The following is a 21,667-nucleotide window of genomic DNA, read 5'->3' on the forward strand; positions in this document are numbered from 1 at the left end:
GTGTGAACGCCCTGACTTGTGTTTTATTGATCTAAAAATGTTCTCCTTCTGGGCATAGGAGTCCAGCGGACGGTCCTACTCAGTGACTGACAGCTTCCTCTGTGTGTACACTTATACAGAAAATCTTGTCAATCACCAAGGAGGACAGTCAGCTGGACTCGTAAACCCAACATTAGCAGAGTCTACAGCCATGGCAAAAAGTTTAGAGACTGACATAAATTTTGTTTTTTGTTTTTTTGAGAGGTTTCCAATCTTTTATTGGAAAATGTATCAAATTTGGCCCTTCTGGGCCAAATCCTATTCTTACTAAATCAGTGCTTGGAGTAGATCACAATTTCTGTATTTTTGCTTGTTTTTGTCTTCCTGCTTCTTGTGGATTGACCCCAGGTTCTCAATGAGATTCATATCTGGGAAGTTTCCTGGTCAGGGAAACAAAATTCCAATACTTTGACCACTGAGCCACTTAGCTATCACTTTGCTTTGTGATACGGTGCTCCATCTTGCTTGGAAAAGCACTGGTCATCACCAAATCACTCCTGTATCATTGGGAGAAGTTTTGTCTTGGAGGATGTTGAGATACTATTTCTTATTTATGGCAGTGGTTTTGAGCAAAATTGTGGGTGAAAAGCAATCCAACATATGAATGGTCTTAGGATGCTTTATTGTTGGCATGAGACAGAAAAATGGTGAGCTTTACCATGAGTCCTTGTCAGGCCAACAGTAAAGCATCAGCCAGTATATTCAATGTGGCAGGTTCACTTTAAGAAATGACTGATATAGAAATATCATCTTCTTCTGACTCAGTTAGTTCTAGTCTGAATGTGAACAAAAGGACCAGTTCAATAACCTCTTCTACATCTGGACACTTGAAGTAAGAAGGATGTATTCTACATATTCATCATCAATAGACTGAGACATTTTATTTCTGGATCAGCAATAGCACAGCTGCCGGGAGACAATGCTCACACATCACAGGTGAATGACCTTTCTTTATAGCAAACGAAGTTCTCCAGTGATGTGAAAGGGAAGTTGCTCTCCCGTTACAGATTCTCTTTAGAAGAAAATTTCAAGCTAAGGTTAGAAGAAGTCCTCGGGTAATAGGCAGAAATCCCATTGTACTAGGCACTAAATATTACAAATGACTTACATCTGGTGCAAGGTACACATCTGTATAGGGACAATAATTATAATATACAGGCAATCCTCTGTGATGTGGGTAACGTCTCTGAACATAAAGACAGGGCAGTTCCATGAAAGACCAAAGACTAGGAGAAAGGAAAAAGAAGGTGATCTGCAAGAGCTGCTAAAGAACAAGAGGAGTCCAGATGGGTAGAGAAATGTCAGATAGTTCTCTCATTGTGAAGACAGTGGGTTCCCCAATGTGGTGGACGGAGGGGCAGCAGCAGCTTTTTTAGACATTTTCATGCTATTCTACAGAGTTATACCTCGCATTACTAGATCTATCTTACTGAATTGAGTATATTACCAAGTCACTATAATGGGGGCTCCTTTTTACTTAAAAGGAGCCATTTGCAATAAATAATGTCAACTATAATAGGTGACAATTTTCTGCATGTTTTGGAAATGTAAATGTAAGTTAAGTATATAAAAGATTTTCTTTACTGCGTCTCCAGTTCTATCAGTTGCTTCTTAGCAACATTCTACAAACTAACAATACTAAGGTAACAGTAAAGTAATACTAACTGAAGACATGTACACATTAAGCAGTATTAACCTCATGACAGTACCTTGTAGATGGCATTCTATGGTTACCAAACAAGCCTCTGTTACTCCAGGGTCACACTAGCACTGGCTCTCCATTGTTCAAGTCTGTCAGGGAACCCCAACAACGGAGAGGTGGACCAAAAAAGCGTTTACACACAGAGCCTGGTGGACCCCACTGACTATAATGGAGAAAAAAAGGGGAAGAGAGACACCGAGCGTACTAAGTGTAGTATGTAACTTGTAACAATAAGGTGGTATATGTGTGTCGTAAAATAACCAGATGACCTCTCACCTTTTGGGGTTGTGAACAGTCACAACACCCTATATCACATGTAGATACTGATTAAAGGCGAGAGTGGCAGCGGCTCAACCTGTTGACACCGGAGGACCAGAGAGAATTGTGGACAGGAACAGCAAACACCAGAGGTCTGTAACAGGGGGGTCCATGCTCACTGTAATGAAGAATAGGCCCAAGTCGAGAGTTTCAAGAAGAAAGACCCTTTATTGAGGTAAGTATAAAACAGAAAGGTACGACGCATTTCAGGCCGTACACAGGCCCTTTCTCAATTACAAAATAACAGATCACATTGGGCCAGACAGGTCTGTCAAGTGTCCATTATTTTTAAAATGAAAATGTGGGAGGAAAAAGTCCTTTGTCCAAAGGAGGCTATAGCGCAGATGTGAACCTAACCTAATTCAGCTTTGGAGCCCCACTGTAATGTAAATCATTGTTTTATTCATATGGAAATTAGGGGAAAAGTGCTATGCTGTGAAATCTAGAGCTGAGACCAAAGCCTAGGCAAGCTACGACAGTCCCACAAAGCACTTTCCCCTCATTTGCATATTAATAAACCAGTGATTTACATAAAAATGTGGCTCCAGAGCTGAACAACAATTTATTGCTGACATATTGGTATCAAAAAAAGTATCAGTCTGTAGTTTGCTGCCACGTTTGCTTTTGCCTTCAAAAGTAAACGTTTCACATCGGAGAGTACCGCTGTATGGTTTTCTTTTTTTGCTGAGGGATACAACAAAGAGCCTGTATTCCAATGTATATGTTTTAATACAATGTGGCATGGCTATGGTGGGTGCTCATCTGTCCAATGGCAGCAGGGCTCTTGCTCTATTGCCCACAATTACATGACCTCAGGAACCAGCAATTTATTCCCTTGGATACCATAGTGAATAGCAATGGCAGAATCTAAGGGATTTGACAGTAGGATGGACAACGTCATTGCCTCTCTGGGGCAATGTATGGAAGCCTATTATGCCCAGTTTGAAAGGTGAATGCCATAAAAATAAAATAAAAATGGCAGAAATGCAACCTTTTAAAAAAAGATAATAAACACCAATAAAGAATAACAAGTGGCCCTGATAAAAACTAAGTCCTCGTGCAACAAAGTTATAGTTCTGGGAATGTCACAACCAGAAAACATTTTTTAATATTTTTTTTTTTTATTTAGCAAAAATAGTAAAAACACACATACCTACATAAATTTGGTATCGCCATAATTGTATCAAATCAAACAAAACCTAAACACTAAAAATCAATGCCAGAATTTCCTAACCTCTTCATTTAACATACAATATTAAAAGACATTTGGCTATATTGACAGAGAAATAAAAAAAAGTCTCGGAATTTGACAATGAAAAACAGTGGCGGATATTTTGCTATTCTTGCTGCCTAATGTAACCTAACTGTACAGTGAGCATAGCCCTGCTTTTTTGTCTATGTACAATTTTATTTGCTTAAAGAACAATTACCGTATATACTCGAGTATAAACCGACCCGAATATAAGCCGAGCCCCTAATTTTGCCACAAAAAAACTGGGAAAACTTATTGACTCGAGTATAAGCTGAGGGGGGAAATGCAGCAGCTACTGGAAAATTTCAAAAATTAAAATGGTCGGAGTTTTTGGGTGCAGTAGTTGCTGGTGCTGGGAAAGGGGAGGGGGTGTTTTGGTTGTCTGTCTGCCCCTTCCCTGACCTTGAGGACAGTTTTTTCTTCCCCCACTTGGATTTCAGCCTGGCTGAATATAGGGTATCTGCAGTGCTCCTATTAACCCCTTCCCAACAGAACTGGAGCACTGCAGATACCCTATATTCAGTAGACTGGGCACTGTCAGACACAGGGATACCTAATGTGTTTGTGTTTCACAGTAATTTTCTACTTTTATATGTATTCTAGGGAAAGGAGTGATTTAGAACTTTTATTTTTTTTTAAATCTTTTTTTTTATTTTTTTTGTACTATTTTATGTGAGATTCTATACATTAATATTGTGGCTGGTCATAGACCCCCCCTCCTTAAAAAATAATAATTAAAAAAAAAAATTTCTGACTCGAGTATAAGCTGTGGGGAGCTTTTTAAGCTCAAAAACTGGGCTGAAAAATTTAGCTTATACTCGAGTATATATTAGATATTTTAAGCATTATTTCAATGCACTTTCACATAATTTGTACTGTTGGATGTTAATTATAAAACTTTTACTGTCACTTTGTAAACCCTCTAGAAAAAAAAATGACAGAAAATTTACCATAATAGCCCATTGACAACATGTCACTACAAAGAACATACACAGTGCTGTATACTTTTTTGCATTACGGCCAATAGCAGACTTGTACTACTGTATATTTAATTCCCAGAAGTATACATCAGGGATTACTCCTAACATAAACCCTTGACATATGTGGTGTGAACAAAGCCTTGATGTGATTTTAAGTCACTAAAAGTTCAGAAAATGATGATTTCATCAATATTCAGATAAACAAATCGTATATGCAAATAACTGTTTCAACAAGCAGGAGAGGATAGGACCCAGTAGTCTTATACTGCAACTAGATCTGATATCATGACTTATCTCCAGCTGTGGAAAGATCAAATTCATAAGAGTTCTTGCCAGGAGCAACTTAAACTGATGACATACTAGGTTTGCAAATTGCAACCACAAAACAGTTGGCAGCAATGGGAGACTCCCTGCAGATATTAAGATAGCTTGGCAATGATCTTAATACTAGACAACACGGAACATTTCTATGGTAAATTATATTTCTAGATACTTTTAGTAGTTTAGCTGCTAAAATTATGCAACTTTAATCCACTAAGCAAAGTATTTTTTTTCCTTTAGAAAAGCTAGGGGTAAATGCACGGCACGTTCCGAACAACAACAACAAAATATGATCATTTGCAGTTGTGTAAGGAGGTGGGGATGCTACAATAGGAAAGGAGGGGGAGGCAACTTGTGTAATGAGTTAAATGGAGAGGATTTGTCCATTGTATGGCAAGAAAAAATAATGAAAACAAAGGTTTACAGCAAACAAATGAAATAATGGATCAGAGAAGAGATATGTATACTGTGGGGAAGTTAGCTCGGTAGAAGCAGTGGTGTGGACCAAAACAGTCAAAACAGGGACACAAAATATGCAGCATACTGGTTTATTTAGAAAAAAACTGGAAAATAAATAAACCTGGACTTCAGGCACAGAATGAGCAAAACAAAATACAGCCTTAACTTCAGGCAAAAACATAATAATAACCTGCTCGTCTGAGCAACTAAGTAAACAGAACTGATAACCTAACTATACCACTGGCTTACTTCTAGCCACACGGACAAAACAGGAGCAATATTTTCTCACCGGACTCAGGGTTACAGGACAGGACCATACACCTCCTCTCACCTCATAGAACTGCACTGGAATGCAGGATCGCGGTCACACAGGCACCGATACAGACAGCGGGCGGATTACACTAGACGGTGGCCGTCTGCTGTCTGCTCCATCTATTTGTCCCGTATATCTGGAGCCCCTGAAGAGCTATATTTAATGGCGAAACATGTAGGGCAAGAGGGGATATGACAGGGAAAAGTTATTTTATACTTGAAGGATGGCAGGGTCTTTGAATAAGCAGGCAGATAACAACAGGAGACTAGTTACAATTGACTGGTGATATTTGACTCAAGTTCCTGCAGTGCAACTGTTAGTGAGGGAATATACTAACCCATGAATCAGATGGAGTGTGGTTACCTTATATCCTCGTCTGGGCATATTCAAAAGGGTTATTGATCCCCAGATCAGTTGGCACGATCCTAGCCACCAGATTAGGTGCATAAGTTAAGTCCTGCCTTGAATATAGCAGGACATTTTTTAGATGAACGCACAAACAGAGGGATTAGATGGGTGTGAACAGATACTGAGTGTTTGCACCCTAAGTTTATCTCACTAATCCCTGCAGGGGAGTAAGGTGTTAAAGACAAACAATGTGGGTTTGAAGGAGGAAATGTGTAAAAGATAAAATGAATGGACACATTATATGAACTCCTAAATCCATTAGCATTGGCCACCAAGCTGTAAACCCATGAACAATTGTTAGTAGCAGGCGCTGCAATAGCGTATTTTTTAATTTACTTAGTGTTTTAATCACAATAGGTTATGTACCTTTAATAAAATACGAGCACTTATTGTTCTTTCTTTATTTATTTTGGCTCTGCAGCCTTTTTCTGACCCAGTAATAAGTCAAGGATCTACACCTGGGATGAGGTCTACTCCAGATCCGCCCTGGACCACACATGTCAGAAACCTGGGGCTGATATATTTGGACTCCTGTCACTTTCTCACAATATCTATATGGATATATAGTCATTGTTGCTGTGACAATGACAGGGGCTGATCAGCCAAGTGGCTCACATTGCGGGTTTTGTGGCAATTCACGGCAAAAAATTTTTCAGTATCCTGCTCAACCTCTGCCTCTGCCTCATGAAGTACAAAGCAAGGCAGAGTCAGAGAAGAATTTGGCCCTGAAAATTCCTAAATTTGAACATTCATTCAGGGCTTTTTATCAGAAAGACACCCCCCCACACACACTTTACGGCAGCACAATAATGTAACAACCTGTAGAAAACCTACTGCACTCTCCAATAGATCTGAAGTCAAAGACAGCCATAAACATGAAGGTATCGCTACAAAGAAGTTACTACAAATATTTATGCTAATTTTTTGGCATGACCAAATCAGAGTTCAAGTTATGATTTGTCAAAATGTAGACTTGATAATAGCTGTTCCCTTCCAGTCCTCAAGGAACCTCACAAATCTTGTGGGAAAGAAGAATGGGGACATTGCATTCCCCATGCAATCTCCATGTGCAAAGCTGACACCTATCCACACAACCTCAAGGATGTAATTGCCGCTAAATATCTCTGGTAAATAGTGACTTGAAGTAGAGGAATAGTTAAGCTTTCAATTATTGTGTGTATAATAATTGTAATTAATGTAGATGACTTTGTAGGGATTTGTTTCCACATTGACACGTCTGTTTTGCAAATTAGTGTCAAAAAAACCTAATTAAATTGTTAAAGAAAAGAACATGAAAAAGTCCACAGGGGTAAATATTTCTTACAGTCACTGTAGCTCCTATGATATGTGATATGTCCCTTGTAGACATATATTGCATTAGCACATGGAAAAGTGAGAAACTGTAGAATATCATAGACTTAGTAATTCTTGTAAGAAATAAATCATATCATCCATACTTAGTTGATACCTTCAGGTCTAATGAAATAAGTTAGGTGACCCCTTACTTACAGATGTTGCCGAGGTGAGTTTATCATTAAGGCCAAGGCCCCAATTAGCATAAACGCCGCCCATCATTTTTTTTTCCATGCCAAAGGTTTCCATTGCTTTTAGTGGCAAAGTCCAGTCTAGAACCATTTTAAAGCTCATACTAGAGAATCACGTAACAATGGTCCTGCAAGTTATATTGGCCTCAGGATACAATATATTCAACATACAATGATCTTATCTGAACCACTGTAACTTGAAACTAGGCTCAACATACAATACTTAGGCCCGGTTCGCATCTGCGTTCGGTATTCCGTTTTGGGAGTCCGCTTGGGGAGCCCACCGAATGGAAACCTATAAATATTAAAGGGACTCTATCATTGGGAAAAGTCATTTTTAGCTAAGCACATACTTGCATAGCCTTTAGAAAGGTTATTCCTCATGTACCTTTTGTATTCAAATTGCCTCAGTGGTTTTTGAATGAGTCAGTTTTTTTCATATACTAATTAGCCTCAACCGTGCACTCCGGAAGTGTCTGTGAGTACCCTCTGCTATTCTCTATGTGAGTGAGAGCAGGGAGATGAGTGATCAGCACAGCAGCCTCTCTGCCCTCACACACATAGCAGAGAATAGCAGACGGCACTCACAGACACTTCCGGGTGCATGGAGAAGGCTAATTAATTAACATATGAATAAAAACAGACTTATTCAAAAACTACTGAGGCAATTTACATACAAAAGGTACATGAGGAATAGCCTTTCTAAAGGCTATGCAAGTATGTGCTAAGCTAAAAATGACCTTTCCCAATGATAGAGCCCCTTTAAAAAGCAGTTAGCTAAGAAACGGACCCTATAGACTAAAATGGCGTCCATGTGGTTTCCGCTCAGTGTTCACACGAATCATGCAGAGAGAAAAGTCCTGCAAGCAGCACATTTCTCTCCCCATGTTTTCTGCGGAAACCACATGGACCCAATATAGTCTATAGTCTGTATTAGTGTAGTAATGCCTCTATACCAGGGGTCCTCAAACTTTTTAAACAGGGGGCCGGAGGCAGAGCAGGTCGCACAGACATCGGGAGCAGTGCCCTCCAATAGGTAAAGTGAAGTGCGCTCCATGGCCTGGCCCGAGCTCCCCAGGAGCTTCTTTATAAATTCATACCTGCCGGCGTTGTCGGTGGGGCCAGACAGAAGTGCTTGGCGGGCCGCATGTGGCCCGCGGGCCGCAGTTTGGCGACCCCTGCTCTATACAATACAGTACAGTACTACATGTCCTGTACTTCTCTTTACCTGTGCCAGGATGAACTGCTCCTCTGGACACCCAGCGAGAGCGACTCCATGTTATTGGTTAGGTGTGCAGTGTTTTTGGATCCTGAAAAGCACCTATCCACACCACAAATTTACAGCCTGTAGCAGCTCTTTCAGAATTTTATTGCTAAGAATTTACTCTCTATATATTAGTTATTTGATAATTTTTCTTTATTTTTTTTCATATTTTTCATGTCATTTTGGGGTCTTTGGAACCAATTACTAGTTTTCCATAGAGTTTAAAGTTACAATGACTTTAATTTACAATGGTCGTCCTGGAACCAATTAATTGTAGCTTGAGGGACCACCGTACGTTGTCAAGCTGAGGACGCTGCCAAAAATGATATAAGGCTGCAGGATATTTCAGATTCCCCACCTTTACCTCGAAGAGTCATCAGTAGAATAGATTTAGCCGTGTATAGCAGCATCTCAATTAAAGCGGTCTAAAGAGTCGTCATTCCGATGCGATGAAGAACATCTGGACATATTTAGTGAAATTTGGATCTTCTACACCCACTAAAGACTAAGCTTCAAGCATAGACGTATATAACCATGTACCTGTGCCGCACAAGTTCTCCCAAGGTCAGCGGATTCACTCCCAAACAGTATGGTAGCAACGTTGACCAATCCCAGGCTTCTTCCATTTCGGTAGACTGCTAATAAAAATGAAGGTGGATTTATTAGTTATTAATCATAACTAACGCCACTAGTAATTTATCCATTATAAACTATGGGGGAAAGGCGGGCTAGGCCGGTTAGAATAAATCAAGTTCAGACAGGCTGGTTTTTATTCCAATAAGACAACAATTAATTTACAAATCCACTAAGTGGTGTAGTCATTATTTATTAAAAGATAAATCAATTTTTGTACCACATTCCAACTGTTCGTGGCAATTTGCCCAACTACTTTGTCTGAGAGCTGAAGTCTTTGTTTGAAAGGAGAAATAAATGGATGCTTTGAATGCTCTGTAACAATTTACAATTTCCTACTGTCAGCAAGAAGTTTACCAGGAAATAAACAGAGGGGGAGCTAGGATTTATACGGCATGATGTATCTTAATTAGAAGCCATTTTATGGTTCTAATCTAAAATTGGTACCACGGATTGAAATAAACAGATGGTACACATACATATTTGGGAGCATGTGAATTACAAACTCTTGTTATGTATGACCGATTACACAATAAATAGAAAACTATTTACACACTGCTTATGATTGAAGGCTCAACGTCTGTTGAGACGTCTGCAAGATTTAAAGGGAAGTATCACATAAACTGCTCTAGAAAACATTATGATTATACAAAGGAGTGTAGAGGTCATCGACAAATAGAAATGATTCTAAGCATAAAATTTATTGTGCAAAATTAATTAAAATGTTTGTATTTATGATATATCATAGTTACCGTATATACTCGAGTATAAGCCGACCCGAATATAAGCCGAGACCCCTAATTTTACCACAAAAAACTGGGAAAATTTATTGACTCGAGTATAAGCCGAGGGGGGGAAATCCACCATTGCAGATAAAAAGTCTGGTCATGTGCATTGTACCCAGACTACTACGGTAGGTGAGATGAGAAAACTCCAGAAAGAACGTTTCTCAGCAGATAACTATTGTCTGCTGAGGGTTATTTCAGAGTTCCGGTTACTGGGCTGGATTTTTAGGAATGACAGGTAGGTTGGTAGCGGGACCTGTCAATCCACCCCCCTCCAGTCCACACTTTGGGGATGTTCCGGCAGCGACTCAGCTGCAAAGAGTCTGCTCATCAAGGGAGGCTTAAGAAGTCAGCTCCAGCAACAGACTGTGGCAGAGCTTGGCTGGAGAGCAAACAGGGAGGTTATATTTTTGGAGCTGTGTGCAGAATGATTCTACTGGATTTCTGTTACTGTAGTTGAGGTAACCTATTCTATGTTTAGTTAGAGCCTAGCCGGGCAGGTATTTTTTTTTGTATTGTTTCCTGTTGTTGCTGCACTACCTTTTTGAGTGAAAATAAACTCTACCTTTGTTTTTGGACTAAAAGAAACTGGACTTGTGTGTCTATGCCACCCCACCTAGCAACCCCAGACTCTGACAATATACATACATATATATATATATATATATATATATATATATATATATATATATATATATATATATTATTCCTCCTCACCTTAATGATCAGACTGCAACTGTAAGTGATTTAGATGAAATTTTTGGTGGTGGTCACGTCCTTTAGTACATAATAGTACTGTTCTTACCTCCTTTACACCAGGTAACAAAAAGCTTTGCATAGGATTAAAGGTTGAAAGCTGGTCTTCTGTGGTGGAGGTCTCCCGAAATGTCTTTGAACATGCTGCATTCTCTCCAGGCTGTTCAGAAGACAAGACCTCATAGAGGTAGTCCTACAAGGAAAAATACACGTGTGTATATGCATGTTGTAACAGTCTGCAGATAAGCCCTTACATGCCTGTTGCTTAGTGCAAGTTTATTGTACTTGCTTGATATTATCATTTGATGAAATGTTATGTATTTGATCCCTTCTGTATTAATGGTGCTACATTAAAATTATATTATAATGATAATAATCATAATATAGAAGTCATTATGAATAAACTGTATTGATATACATAGTCTATGAATCTTTGGTCCTGTTGCTAACCACCATGTGGCTTCTAACTTTGGGTAAAGTAAACACTGAATTAATTGAAACATGTGAAACTCCTTTATTACTGCATTACTTTGTGGTCCATGACAAATCATTATAAATGTATTGCAGACTGGATAGAAAGGTGTTTTTTGTAATGAACTTGAACCTACTTTAGACTAAGGCCCCATTTTTTGTTGCAGACTTTGCTGGGGGGGGGGGGGGTAGCTCAAGTCAAGAATGGCTTATAATAATGTACAATATATTTCTTCTATCCTTGCACTAATATTGTATACATGTGCTTAGAATAGCTTCCAGGCTGGAAACCCAGGGTTTTTTGTTGCAAATTTAGCTGGGGTTTTTTGCGCCAAAGACAGGAGTGGAATGAGCAGATGGGAGAAGTATAAGGACTTCCTATATATTATGTATATTCTTGGCTTTGGTTAAAAAATACGCAACAAAATCTGCAACAAAAAAAGCTGCATTTCTGTAACATGGGGCCTTAGCCTTGTGTAGTTAGACCAATGAACCAAAACTGTATAACATGCCTAATATAAGAATAGAAAATAGGATAGGTAGGTAGCCATCAGGGGATGTTTAAAAACATAACTTTATTGATACATAATTAAAAGTATACATACAAAAGACACACATATAAGCGTGAAAATTTTTTTGTTAGAGGGATATTCTGATGTTATCCCTAAATCACCTGTAGGATCGTGTAGCAAAAAAACGCCCCAGTATAAATAGGCTCTTGGTTAAAAACCTCACTAGCTTACCAGAGTAGGACAGCTAAAATTGGTATATCTACCAGGGTAAATCCTAAAGTGTTGCACTAATCAGTATAACCCTATATGTCGAATGCCAATACCTAGTACTAAGTATGACTCCAAAAGGTCTACTAATGCATTGCCCACACAAGGCAGCTAACTAGTCACATTCAGGGGTAAAGGGCAATTCTGACTACCTTAGAAAATAAAACGTGCAGCAATTTCCCCTATATGCCTAAACAAAGGATTGACTAATCAAGGGCTAACTAGTGACATTGAGAGGGAGGGGGTCATTCTACCTGCAAATGATAGCTATAGATTGCAAACCCTACTTTTTCCCCTTATTTCAATGCAATAGTCTATGCTCAGTGATATAGGAAGCCTGGAATAATAACCTGACCCGTTTCAAAATGCTGGCCATCTAAACATGCCAGCATAGATCATCAGAGGCATCCATTACATCCAGGAGGTGGGATAACCACTAAAGTTTCATTAGGTAGCGTCTTAACTAAGTAACCCTCCCGCTCCCCCAGCGGCACTGATGTCTTTTGTACGTAAACCTTTAATTATGTATCAATAAAGTTATGTTTTTAAATGTCCCCTGATAGCTACCTACCTATCCTATTTTCTATTAGCCTTATGTAGCCATTATTGTCTGGTATTAGGGGTTTCATACCTTCCAGCCTCAGCACCTTTTTTGTTACTTTTCACCATTTTTCTTCTTTTTAACTACCGTATATATTTTAGGACTAATGTTTAAATCTCGGTCTTTATGTGTTATATCTAATATATGTAAATACATTACTGTGAGGATCGATATTAATTTTGTAATATACTTAAATGTGTCTAAGTATAATCCTACTATAGGAGGTGTATAGTGCAATAGAGTAGAGCTGAGATCCTCATGTAATGCCTAATCTGTTATTGACTTTAGAAAGTATTAGCAAGTCTTTGACGAATGCCTAGCTGCCAGCACAGTCTGCCTCAACCCAATACACACCTAATTGCTCGGCAAAAAGGCAGTTTCCCTACCTCATTGAGCTGGATGATGTGATGAATTTGCCTCAGGTAGTCGCTGCCACCTGGTTTGTGGCAGATATCCAGTACCATCATGTTTATTTTCTGCTCAGTCAGATCGAGCCTGCTGCCTTGGTCTTTTAATACTGAACTGTCTTCTTGCATCGCAAAGTCACTGGAAAAAGAGAAAATGTATAAGGCTGCCTGATAGAACTTCATGTGAAATAAAATCCTGTCAATGTCATATTGTAGCACACTGCAGACAGACAGCATCCAGAATGTTGTACACGCCGCAGTCAACACATGGAAATCAGACTTTATATGTTTATTTTATCCCATGTCATTCAGTCAGAAATATTCTGGAATTTATATTATGGATAGGAAAAAAAACATTTACAAACATGAGAAAATCTTATAGGGAATAGCCGACCTTATAGTGTATATTTATACCCATGGATATAGTCTTTCAGCCGCAATAAAAACATCTACTATTCAGAGACCTGGGAAATGGTGCAATAAGAATAAGGAGGAAGATTTACTAATACTGTTTATTATATACAGGGGGTCAAAAGATGCACCAAATCTATCACAGTGGCAAATACTTTCTTACAAGTTTGGTGCATCTTGCTAGAAGCTTTACCTCTTTGAGAGTAAGTTCACACTGGGTTTTTTAGTCAGGATTTTGAGGCCATATCCGCCTCAAAATCCTGACCAAAAAGATGGCTCCCACTGAAATCAATGGGAGCCGGTCAGTTCTTTTTTCCGGGAGCCATTTGTTCCAACTCCTGGGAAAAGAAGCGACGTGCTCATTCTTCCAGACGGATCCGCCTCACGACATCCACCTGAAGACACTCCCTCCTGACTAGGCCATTCATTTGGGTCTAATGCGGAGCAGAGTGCGTGACTTGATGCCGGTGCACTGCACGGGAAAAAAGTTGCAGCGACCTGTATTTTGGACCGGAACCTGAGGCCGCCTCCGCCTCAAGTTCCAGTCCAAAAACCCCCCTGTAAACTTACCTTAAGGCTAGTGCTCCACATGTCGTAAATGCAATGGTGTGGCCATGGCAAAAAACAAGGCATTTTACAGTCCCTGCAATCCCATCCACACATTCACCCATTCGCACATTGCGGAAAAATACACACATTTTGCGATTTCCAAAACCATTGCAGTTTTTGAAAATTGTAGCATATCAATTATACCTACAGCTATGCCAGCAGTTTCCCCTATAATGGAAGCAGAAAGTTCTCTGTGGATTTTCTGTGAAGAGATGCAGGAAAAACCACAACACAACACAACATAACTTTCAAGACTTTGTTACCCATAGCAAGCTATAGAACTCTCCAGAAGAATGCAGCATGACTAAACTTGATACGGTGTGATTCTCTACAAGTCTCCAAATGGAGGAAGGTGCATGATTAATACTGGCTTGAGCCACATATGTACTAAGAACAGCAGTTGCCTCCATTTTGTCTTCCAACCTAGGGCTCTCTTTCTATTGATAGGACAGAAGTGTAAACCAGAGACACAAGGCTGGCTATATACTTGGCCTCAGATTGTATACGTAGTTGTTCACTTGATTCATGTTAGATCAAAGTCTTCTGATCCAAAAGCAGATCACCGTTGACTTCAACCAATCACTCACCAAGGTGACATTCCCAGTAGGTCTAGCACATGACTTCACATGACTGACTACAATGGTCACATGCCGATACCGCACGATATGTCACGCTCAAAAAGCATGTCCACGTGTCATTCACAATCAGATATTCACGAAAAGAATTGATCCCCTCCACTTGTATGTGCCGTTAATGTGGACAAAAACTGGACATGCTTCATAATTTGTGGTCCTTATATATGGCACGGACACACGCCTGCAAAAACTGCAGTCTTGTATCTGGACCCATATAGATGCATATGTCAGTACTTTGGATCCATAATTGCGGATAAAAAGTGTGGTCGTGTGAAGGAGGCCTTGGGATAAATGCACATGTTGTATATAAATAACCAATAAGTATATGAGAACTTTAAAAATTCATCTACACACTATGGAAATTTTCCAAGCATAAACTAAATTGGAATGTGGAATTTGGAATCTGCAGAATGTCAATTTTGTTAGCTAATTTTCACCTTGACCAATGCATAGGGCGAATATTCAGAAAATTTGCAACATAATCCACATGTAACTAATGTAAATTGAACAGCAGAAACCCCAAAATCTGCATGAAAATCTCTGCAGCAATATCAGCGTATCAAAGTGCATTTAACCTTAAAAAGATAAAGAATAATAAAAAAGTCAAAGTATAACGGCAACACCAAGGAAAATAATTTCTGAAGTATGTCGAATAGCCTTTGTGCAGAGGCAGCCAAATCTGTCCATCTACTACTATGGAGCAGGCTGTACCAGATATCAGGAAGACACTTGACACCTTATTTCAAAGACAGAGTCAGATTCTAGCACACACACAAAGATAACTGTACAAGGGACCCTCCAGATATCCACAATGCATGCTATACAAAGATTTTGTGAAAAAATGCAAGGAATGTAAGAAGCAGTCCCATGTAAACCTTGGCAAAGTGAAATGCTCCAAATGTTTTTATGACCATAAAAGTTTCCTTAATTTGCAAAGAAATATACATGTTGCTTTATTTTTTACGGCTGTCTTAGGTTAGGTGTTATGCTCCAAGGCTATGGAATAAAAATACTGATTTTTTTTTTTTTTTTTCTACAAACAGAAACTGGTGTTTAATTTGCAAGAATCACCGGGAAAGTTATTTTTATCTGTTCGCCCTATGACTAATCTCACTTGCACATGCGTTTTTATTCTTCATTCTTCCAACACTTTTTTAATATAGCAGAATAAAAGAAAACTTTTTCTCTTTTGGATTTAGATTCTGAAAACCAAATATTAAAATAATTACTACATTCAAAACGCCATCGCTGACAGATGACTTCACCAGGTTCTATGACAGGCTATGCTTTAAAGGGGGAATATTGATCTCCAAAACTCCAGGTACAGGGGGTGAAACTGAAGCTGCATAGATTTCACTACAGTGATTATTCGGAATATAGACACATTGAGGTTTTCTAAAAAAAAACCAACCCAATAAACTACAAATCATTTGAAGCTTATAACCTATTTTATAGTGTAGAATGAACAAGCTAAGGGAATACACACATTGCGGATAGTGTCATGTACATGAGTAGCATCGCTATAAGACCACATATTGTGCTTGGCTTGGCTTGCGTTCTTAATAGAGCCGAATAAAATACCATAGATGAGTTTACAGATCCAAGTAAATCCTGACAGATCCCACTGACTTATAATTGGATCTTACACAATAAAGAAGAACAGCACAGAGCAGCACAAAGTGTACCTCCATATGGAAGAGAAAAAAGATGAGGGGTGTTCACTAGAGATGAGCGAGTAGGTATTCGATCAAATACTACGGTATTCAAAATACTCATACTCTGTGGAATACCACGTGGTAAACGCAGTAAAAATTCGATTCCCCTCTCACCTTCCCTGGCGTTTTTTTTTTTTTTTTTAAACCAATAACTATGCAGGGGAGGTTGGACCGGAAATAGGACATCGTAGGCATTTAAAAAAAAAAAAAAAACCGTATATGGTAGAAATGAGCGAGTTGTGAAATATTCGAAAATTCGAAATTCGATTCGAGTAGACCTCAATATTCGACTATTCGATCGAATACCTACTCGATCGAATACTACTTGCTCATCTCTAGTGGTCACTCCTATTGGCGAAAACACATACAGATGGCCTCTCACCTGATGTTACTGTGAATAGTGTGAGAAGGTGACAGGTAGAGTGCTGGAGTCCTGGTATATCTCCCCCAGATTTCTGACCTATGTGTGGTCCAGGGCAGGTCTTGAATTGACTTCAGCCCAGGTGTAGGTCCCAGGCTCGTTACTGGGCCATAAAAGGCTGCAGAGCCTGCACTTCATGGCAGATCCTGGGAGCGATAGGAAGTGCCTGGGTCTGTCCTGACACTATGAGACTGCTGAGATGGTATTGTGCTCCTTTTGTTGATTTGTTTGGCTGGTAGTAAGCTATATGTACAGTTAGTACTTATTGTTTGGTTAGAGCTCAGACGAGCAGGATTTTGTTTCACGTTCTTTTGCCTGACGTTAAGGCTGTATTTTATTTTGCTCATTTTGTGCCTGAAGTAAAGGTTTATTTATTTTGCTGTTTTTTCTAAATAAACGTGCTTGCTACAGATTTTGTGTCCCTGTCTCTGACTGGTTTGGTCCGCACCATTGCTAGCTTCCCCACAATAGTAACAACAGTAGTTTGAGTTTGAGATGGTTAAAGGGTTATAGCAAGAGGATCTCTACAGCCAAGATGAGTGGTCACTGGTGTCAGACAATCTACAGACAAAGCATTTCAGGGTAAAAAAAAAGCCCCTTTATCAAGTGGATACAGGGTCTGGCAGGTATCTTATAGACATAAGCGCTAGTATTATCTTTCCCACTACAGTAATCTAGATTGCCTTTGTGCATACAACACTTGTATATTTACATATTCATTCTGATTTCTACATTTATGTATTCAGAACAGTTTTACAATGCTACATGATATGATGATACAGTATGTCAATAAACAAGAATTATAATACATGATATCTCACATCTACCTCTCATCTACATTTTAAATTGTTGCTCATTTTAGAATAAGAAATATCTGTATTCTTAATTTAGTCTGTACAGAGAACTGTATTAGCCCAGAACTTTATATTACATTTGATCCCTCACTTACTGGGTTGTAAAGCCTGAATGTATTGTACAGTATGTCTATCGAGGTTTGGACCCCTTTAAAGTGCATAGTAGCCAACACTCTTGGGAAATGGTTGCAAAATTATGTAACCCATGTCAAATGGGGCAGAGTTGATAAATCTCCCCCCATTACATAATTGCCAAAAGGGTGGAGCTGGACATTCCCTCCTCCTCCTCCCCCAAGTGAGCAGTTTGTAGGAGCTTTTGATTGGAAATGGGTCGTCAAAGGCTTTTCGCAGGGACTGGGCTTCAGCAGAGCTCAAGTGCTCCTGGATTTTCTTGGCAACAATAAAACTTTACCTGTCAGGTGATATGCACTGCCTTATAGGAAAGCAGCATGCGGTGGAGGGATAGAATTATAGATTTTATATAGGTTTATATGTATTAGAGTATGATTTTTTTTTTTTATTAAAGAAGTGAAGAAGTGTTACAGGAGTGAAAACAAAGATTCAATCTTAGGACTGGACTCCTAGCAAAGAAATTAAGAGTCCAGCTTACCCTGCCCACACTTGACAGCCGATCAGTGATTGACAGCCGATTACAAGCAGTCGATCACAATGTGTGGGCAGGGTAAGCAGCATTCTCACCGCATCTTCTAGACATATAATGCTTCTTACACTGCATAACTTACAATAAATGTCACATAAAATATAGTTACATAGACTTAATGTGTGGGATGTGCAAATCTAGACATGAATACCATGCTGTAAATCAGATATACATTTTATCCTATATAGATGTAACTACTAATACACAATGGTCCAAGCAGAAGTAGTCATCAGTTGGGTCCCTGGTGCCAGTATCTGTTAAGCCGTGTGTGCCATGTGTTAGATATCCCCTGATTGATATTTATAGCCGGCCGATTATTGCACATCTGCTCCGATGACCTCAGCAGAAATGGTTTTCTATCCGTTGGAATAAACTTTAAGAGGTCACTTAAAGGACCATTGTAAAGCCTTGTTTCTAAACTTCCAGCATTCCCATTGGGGCTAATAGCAGACATTATTATAACATTTAATTGTAGCTTTCGGATAGTAAAATCCACCAGTCTGGGATATAATTAGAAGCTTCTGCAAATCCGTAAGCATTAGGAGGACAATTCGATGTTATTCTTTTCATGGCAGGTACAAACCACCTTATTTTATCAGAGGATTTTGTATGTGTGTACGTGAAGATGACATTGAAAAAGTTGAGGGCCCTCTGACAAAGGAGTGTATCACCCGAAATGTATCCTTTCCTGTCCATCACTTTGCAGGTGAAGCAGATGATTGGATTCAGTCAGTGCTATGATTAATGAGTTCCTCTCTGTATTTGGTATAGCCTATCAATCATGTCATTAGGGAGAATGTGCCCTGAAAGAGGCAGCCCTCAGCCAAGGAATAACTGCATTCATCTTAATCTGTACATGCACCCAGCCAGCCAAGTCAGGGTCACCATGATGAAAAACAATAATCTTCAACGCCACAAATTACTTTGCAAAGACGGACGTTTCCTCACTTTTTTTGGGCAGCATGTTCTCGAAAATACAAGATGACTGTTTACAGCCTGGGTGTTACTTTGTAGTGAAGGTTATTTTAATGAATAGTAATGTTTTCAGGCAGTGTACAAGACAGGCGGTACATACAGCTGCCACTTTATACAGGGGGAAGGTGTGTGTTTTGTCTCTCGGTACAAGTCAAAGTCACATCTAAACTGAAGTACTTAAAATTCAGTGCGCCGCAGAGGTCATCACTTTATTAAGTCTGTCTCTACTCCTATCTCAAAACATTTTATCGTATTATACTGCATTATATAACATATTACTGTATATAATAATTGATGTGCTCACCGTATGTCCTTCATTTGTAGGATGATGGGGGATAAAAAGGGATCATTTACAAATGCAATGTACTGTACCACGATTCAGGCAATGTGATCCGGAAAAAGAAACTATGCACTAAAGGCTGAGGAAGATATGCAGATCTTTTATTACTAACCACCCACTAGGACCCTATAGATTATAACCTTGTGCTTCCGATGCATTTCGCGGACGTGTGAAGCCTGTGCTATTCAATAATACCGCCCATCACGCTATTTTGTGCTGTCCATGTTTGATCCGTTACTCACACTTTCAACTTTTTTTTAAACATTTAACTGTATTTTTCAATGTCTCTGGGTCTGTGAAAAATGGATGGATGCATCGACACATGGATGTCATACGGGTTTTTTTCATGCACCTAAAGGCTTTCATTAGTGTGAATTTAAAAAAATTGCTTAATATTTCTTTTTTTTTTTTTTTTTTTTTTTTGCAGATCCACAGTCTGTGAAAAACAGACGCAGACATTTGAATGACTATGCTGTCCACAAAAAAAAAGCAGGTGTGTGTATATAGCCTAATATAGAAGAAAAACCTCTCTAGCGGCACTGGTCACTCCGTCAGCGGAATTACTTGTATCCGCAATGTCTAACAAAGACGTGTCTCTGGCTTCTGTATATTACTAGATCTTCACACATGATTCAGGATTTCTTTGGTCAGCGTTGCTCAGATGAATTTTCAATTCTTTTACTTTATAAGGAACTTGTTTTGAGTTCTTGTTCTGGATCCATCAAGATACAACCTCTCGTACAATGCAGCACAAGAAGCACTTCTTATTCTTCTTTTTCTTTAAGTGACCACTCTTACAGTTCAGTAAAGAATTCTGCTTTTTTTTTTTAAATGTGCTATCCTAAGATTATTTTTTATTTTATTTTTTTTAAATATAGATTGTGAGCCCCATATAGGGATCACAATGTACTTTTTTTTTTTTTTTTTACCTATAAGTATGTCTTTGTAGAATGGGAGGAAATCTATGCAAACAGGGGGAGAACATACAAACTCCTTGCAGGTGTTGTCCCTGGAATCCCTGGCGGGATTCGAGCTCAGGACTCCAGTGCTGCAAGGCTGCAGTGCTAACCACTGAGCCACTGTGTTGCCCCCCCTATATTATCCCACTATACTAAGATTATGACAAGCCTAGTCTCAAGTGAACTTCTACTTCCTTATATCTTTATATAGACAATTTCCACTCTTCTGATATATTTAGATATTGTAAGATATACACCTACCTACCTGTTGTAGTCAAGCAATTCTAGCATTCAAGCTGTGCTCCCTAAAACAAAATGAAGCTTATGTATTAAAGGGGGGGTCAGCTGGCATTCTCACTGTTACCAGTGATGTTCTTTGGCACTCATTAAACTGACAGCAAGTCGCATCGGCCAATGTTTTCTGCGGCTTCTTTATCTATTAAATTGTACGTTGTCAGTGATCTAGAAATCCACCTGTGCCTCAGGTAAGAGAGTGCCAAGCCATATTAAAGGTCTTATTTTGCAACAAATGGCTAAATGAAGATGTTTTCATGAAGTATTGTAATTCTATGAACAGTACTTAAGACAGCATAGAAATAAGGACAGTTCTCTACAAATCCTAAGGCACAACTCTTGCTAAATTCTGAATAACAGTATTCTAGCAAAACTGCAAATTTATGATAGACAGAAATTCTCAGAAGTCAATTAAGACAGTCAAATAAAAATCAATTATGACAGATCTTTACACATTATACTGTGAATAATTACTATGATCTAACATAGTAAGAAGTATCACAGCCACGTACCTTGTAAAATCCAAACTGACCACCAACTAGACAGCTCATGTGTATTCTGCCCATCACCTGCATGGTAGACCCCAGACCACTTGTGACATATTATTAAACTATCCAACATCACCTTAACATGCAGATATGTAACAATAAAGGTACTTCATGATGGAATCTTTCCCTATTCTAATCTTAAACTACTGTATCACAACATTGCTTCACAGTAGCTCTTACATAATACACCTTGGTCATCCATGATCCTGTTTG

At 39.0% G+C, this 21,667-nt stretch overlaps 1 protein-coding gene across 1 annotated transcript in view; it reads right to left on the reverse strand.

The window, feature by feature from the left end:
- The window catches only part of KIAA0825 (KIAA0825 ortholog), a 286,762-nt gene that overhangs the window by 132,290 nt on the left and 132,805 nt on the right, over nt 1-21,667 (reverse strand). The window contains exons 17-19 of the mRNA XM_075271661.1: nt 13,012-13,171; nt 10,824-10,967; nt 9,141-9,238 (exon numbers count right to left, since the gene is read on the reverse strand). Coding sequence (XP_075127762.1) covers nt 9,141-9,238; nt 10,824-10,967; nt 13,012-13,171 — 402 coding nt within the window. The remainder of the gene's footprint in view (nt 1-9,140; nt 9,239-10,823; nt 10,968-13,011; nt 13,172-21,667) is intronic.

This window comes from Leptodactylus fuscus, chromosome 1, assembly GCF_031893055.1.
Source record: "Leptodactylus fuscus isolate aLepFus1 chromosome 1, aLepFus1.hap2, whole genome shotgun sequence".
NCBI lineage: Eukaryota > Metazoa > Chordata > Amphibia > Anura > Leptodactylidae > Leptodactylus > Leptodactylus fuscus.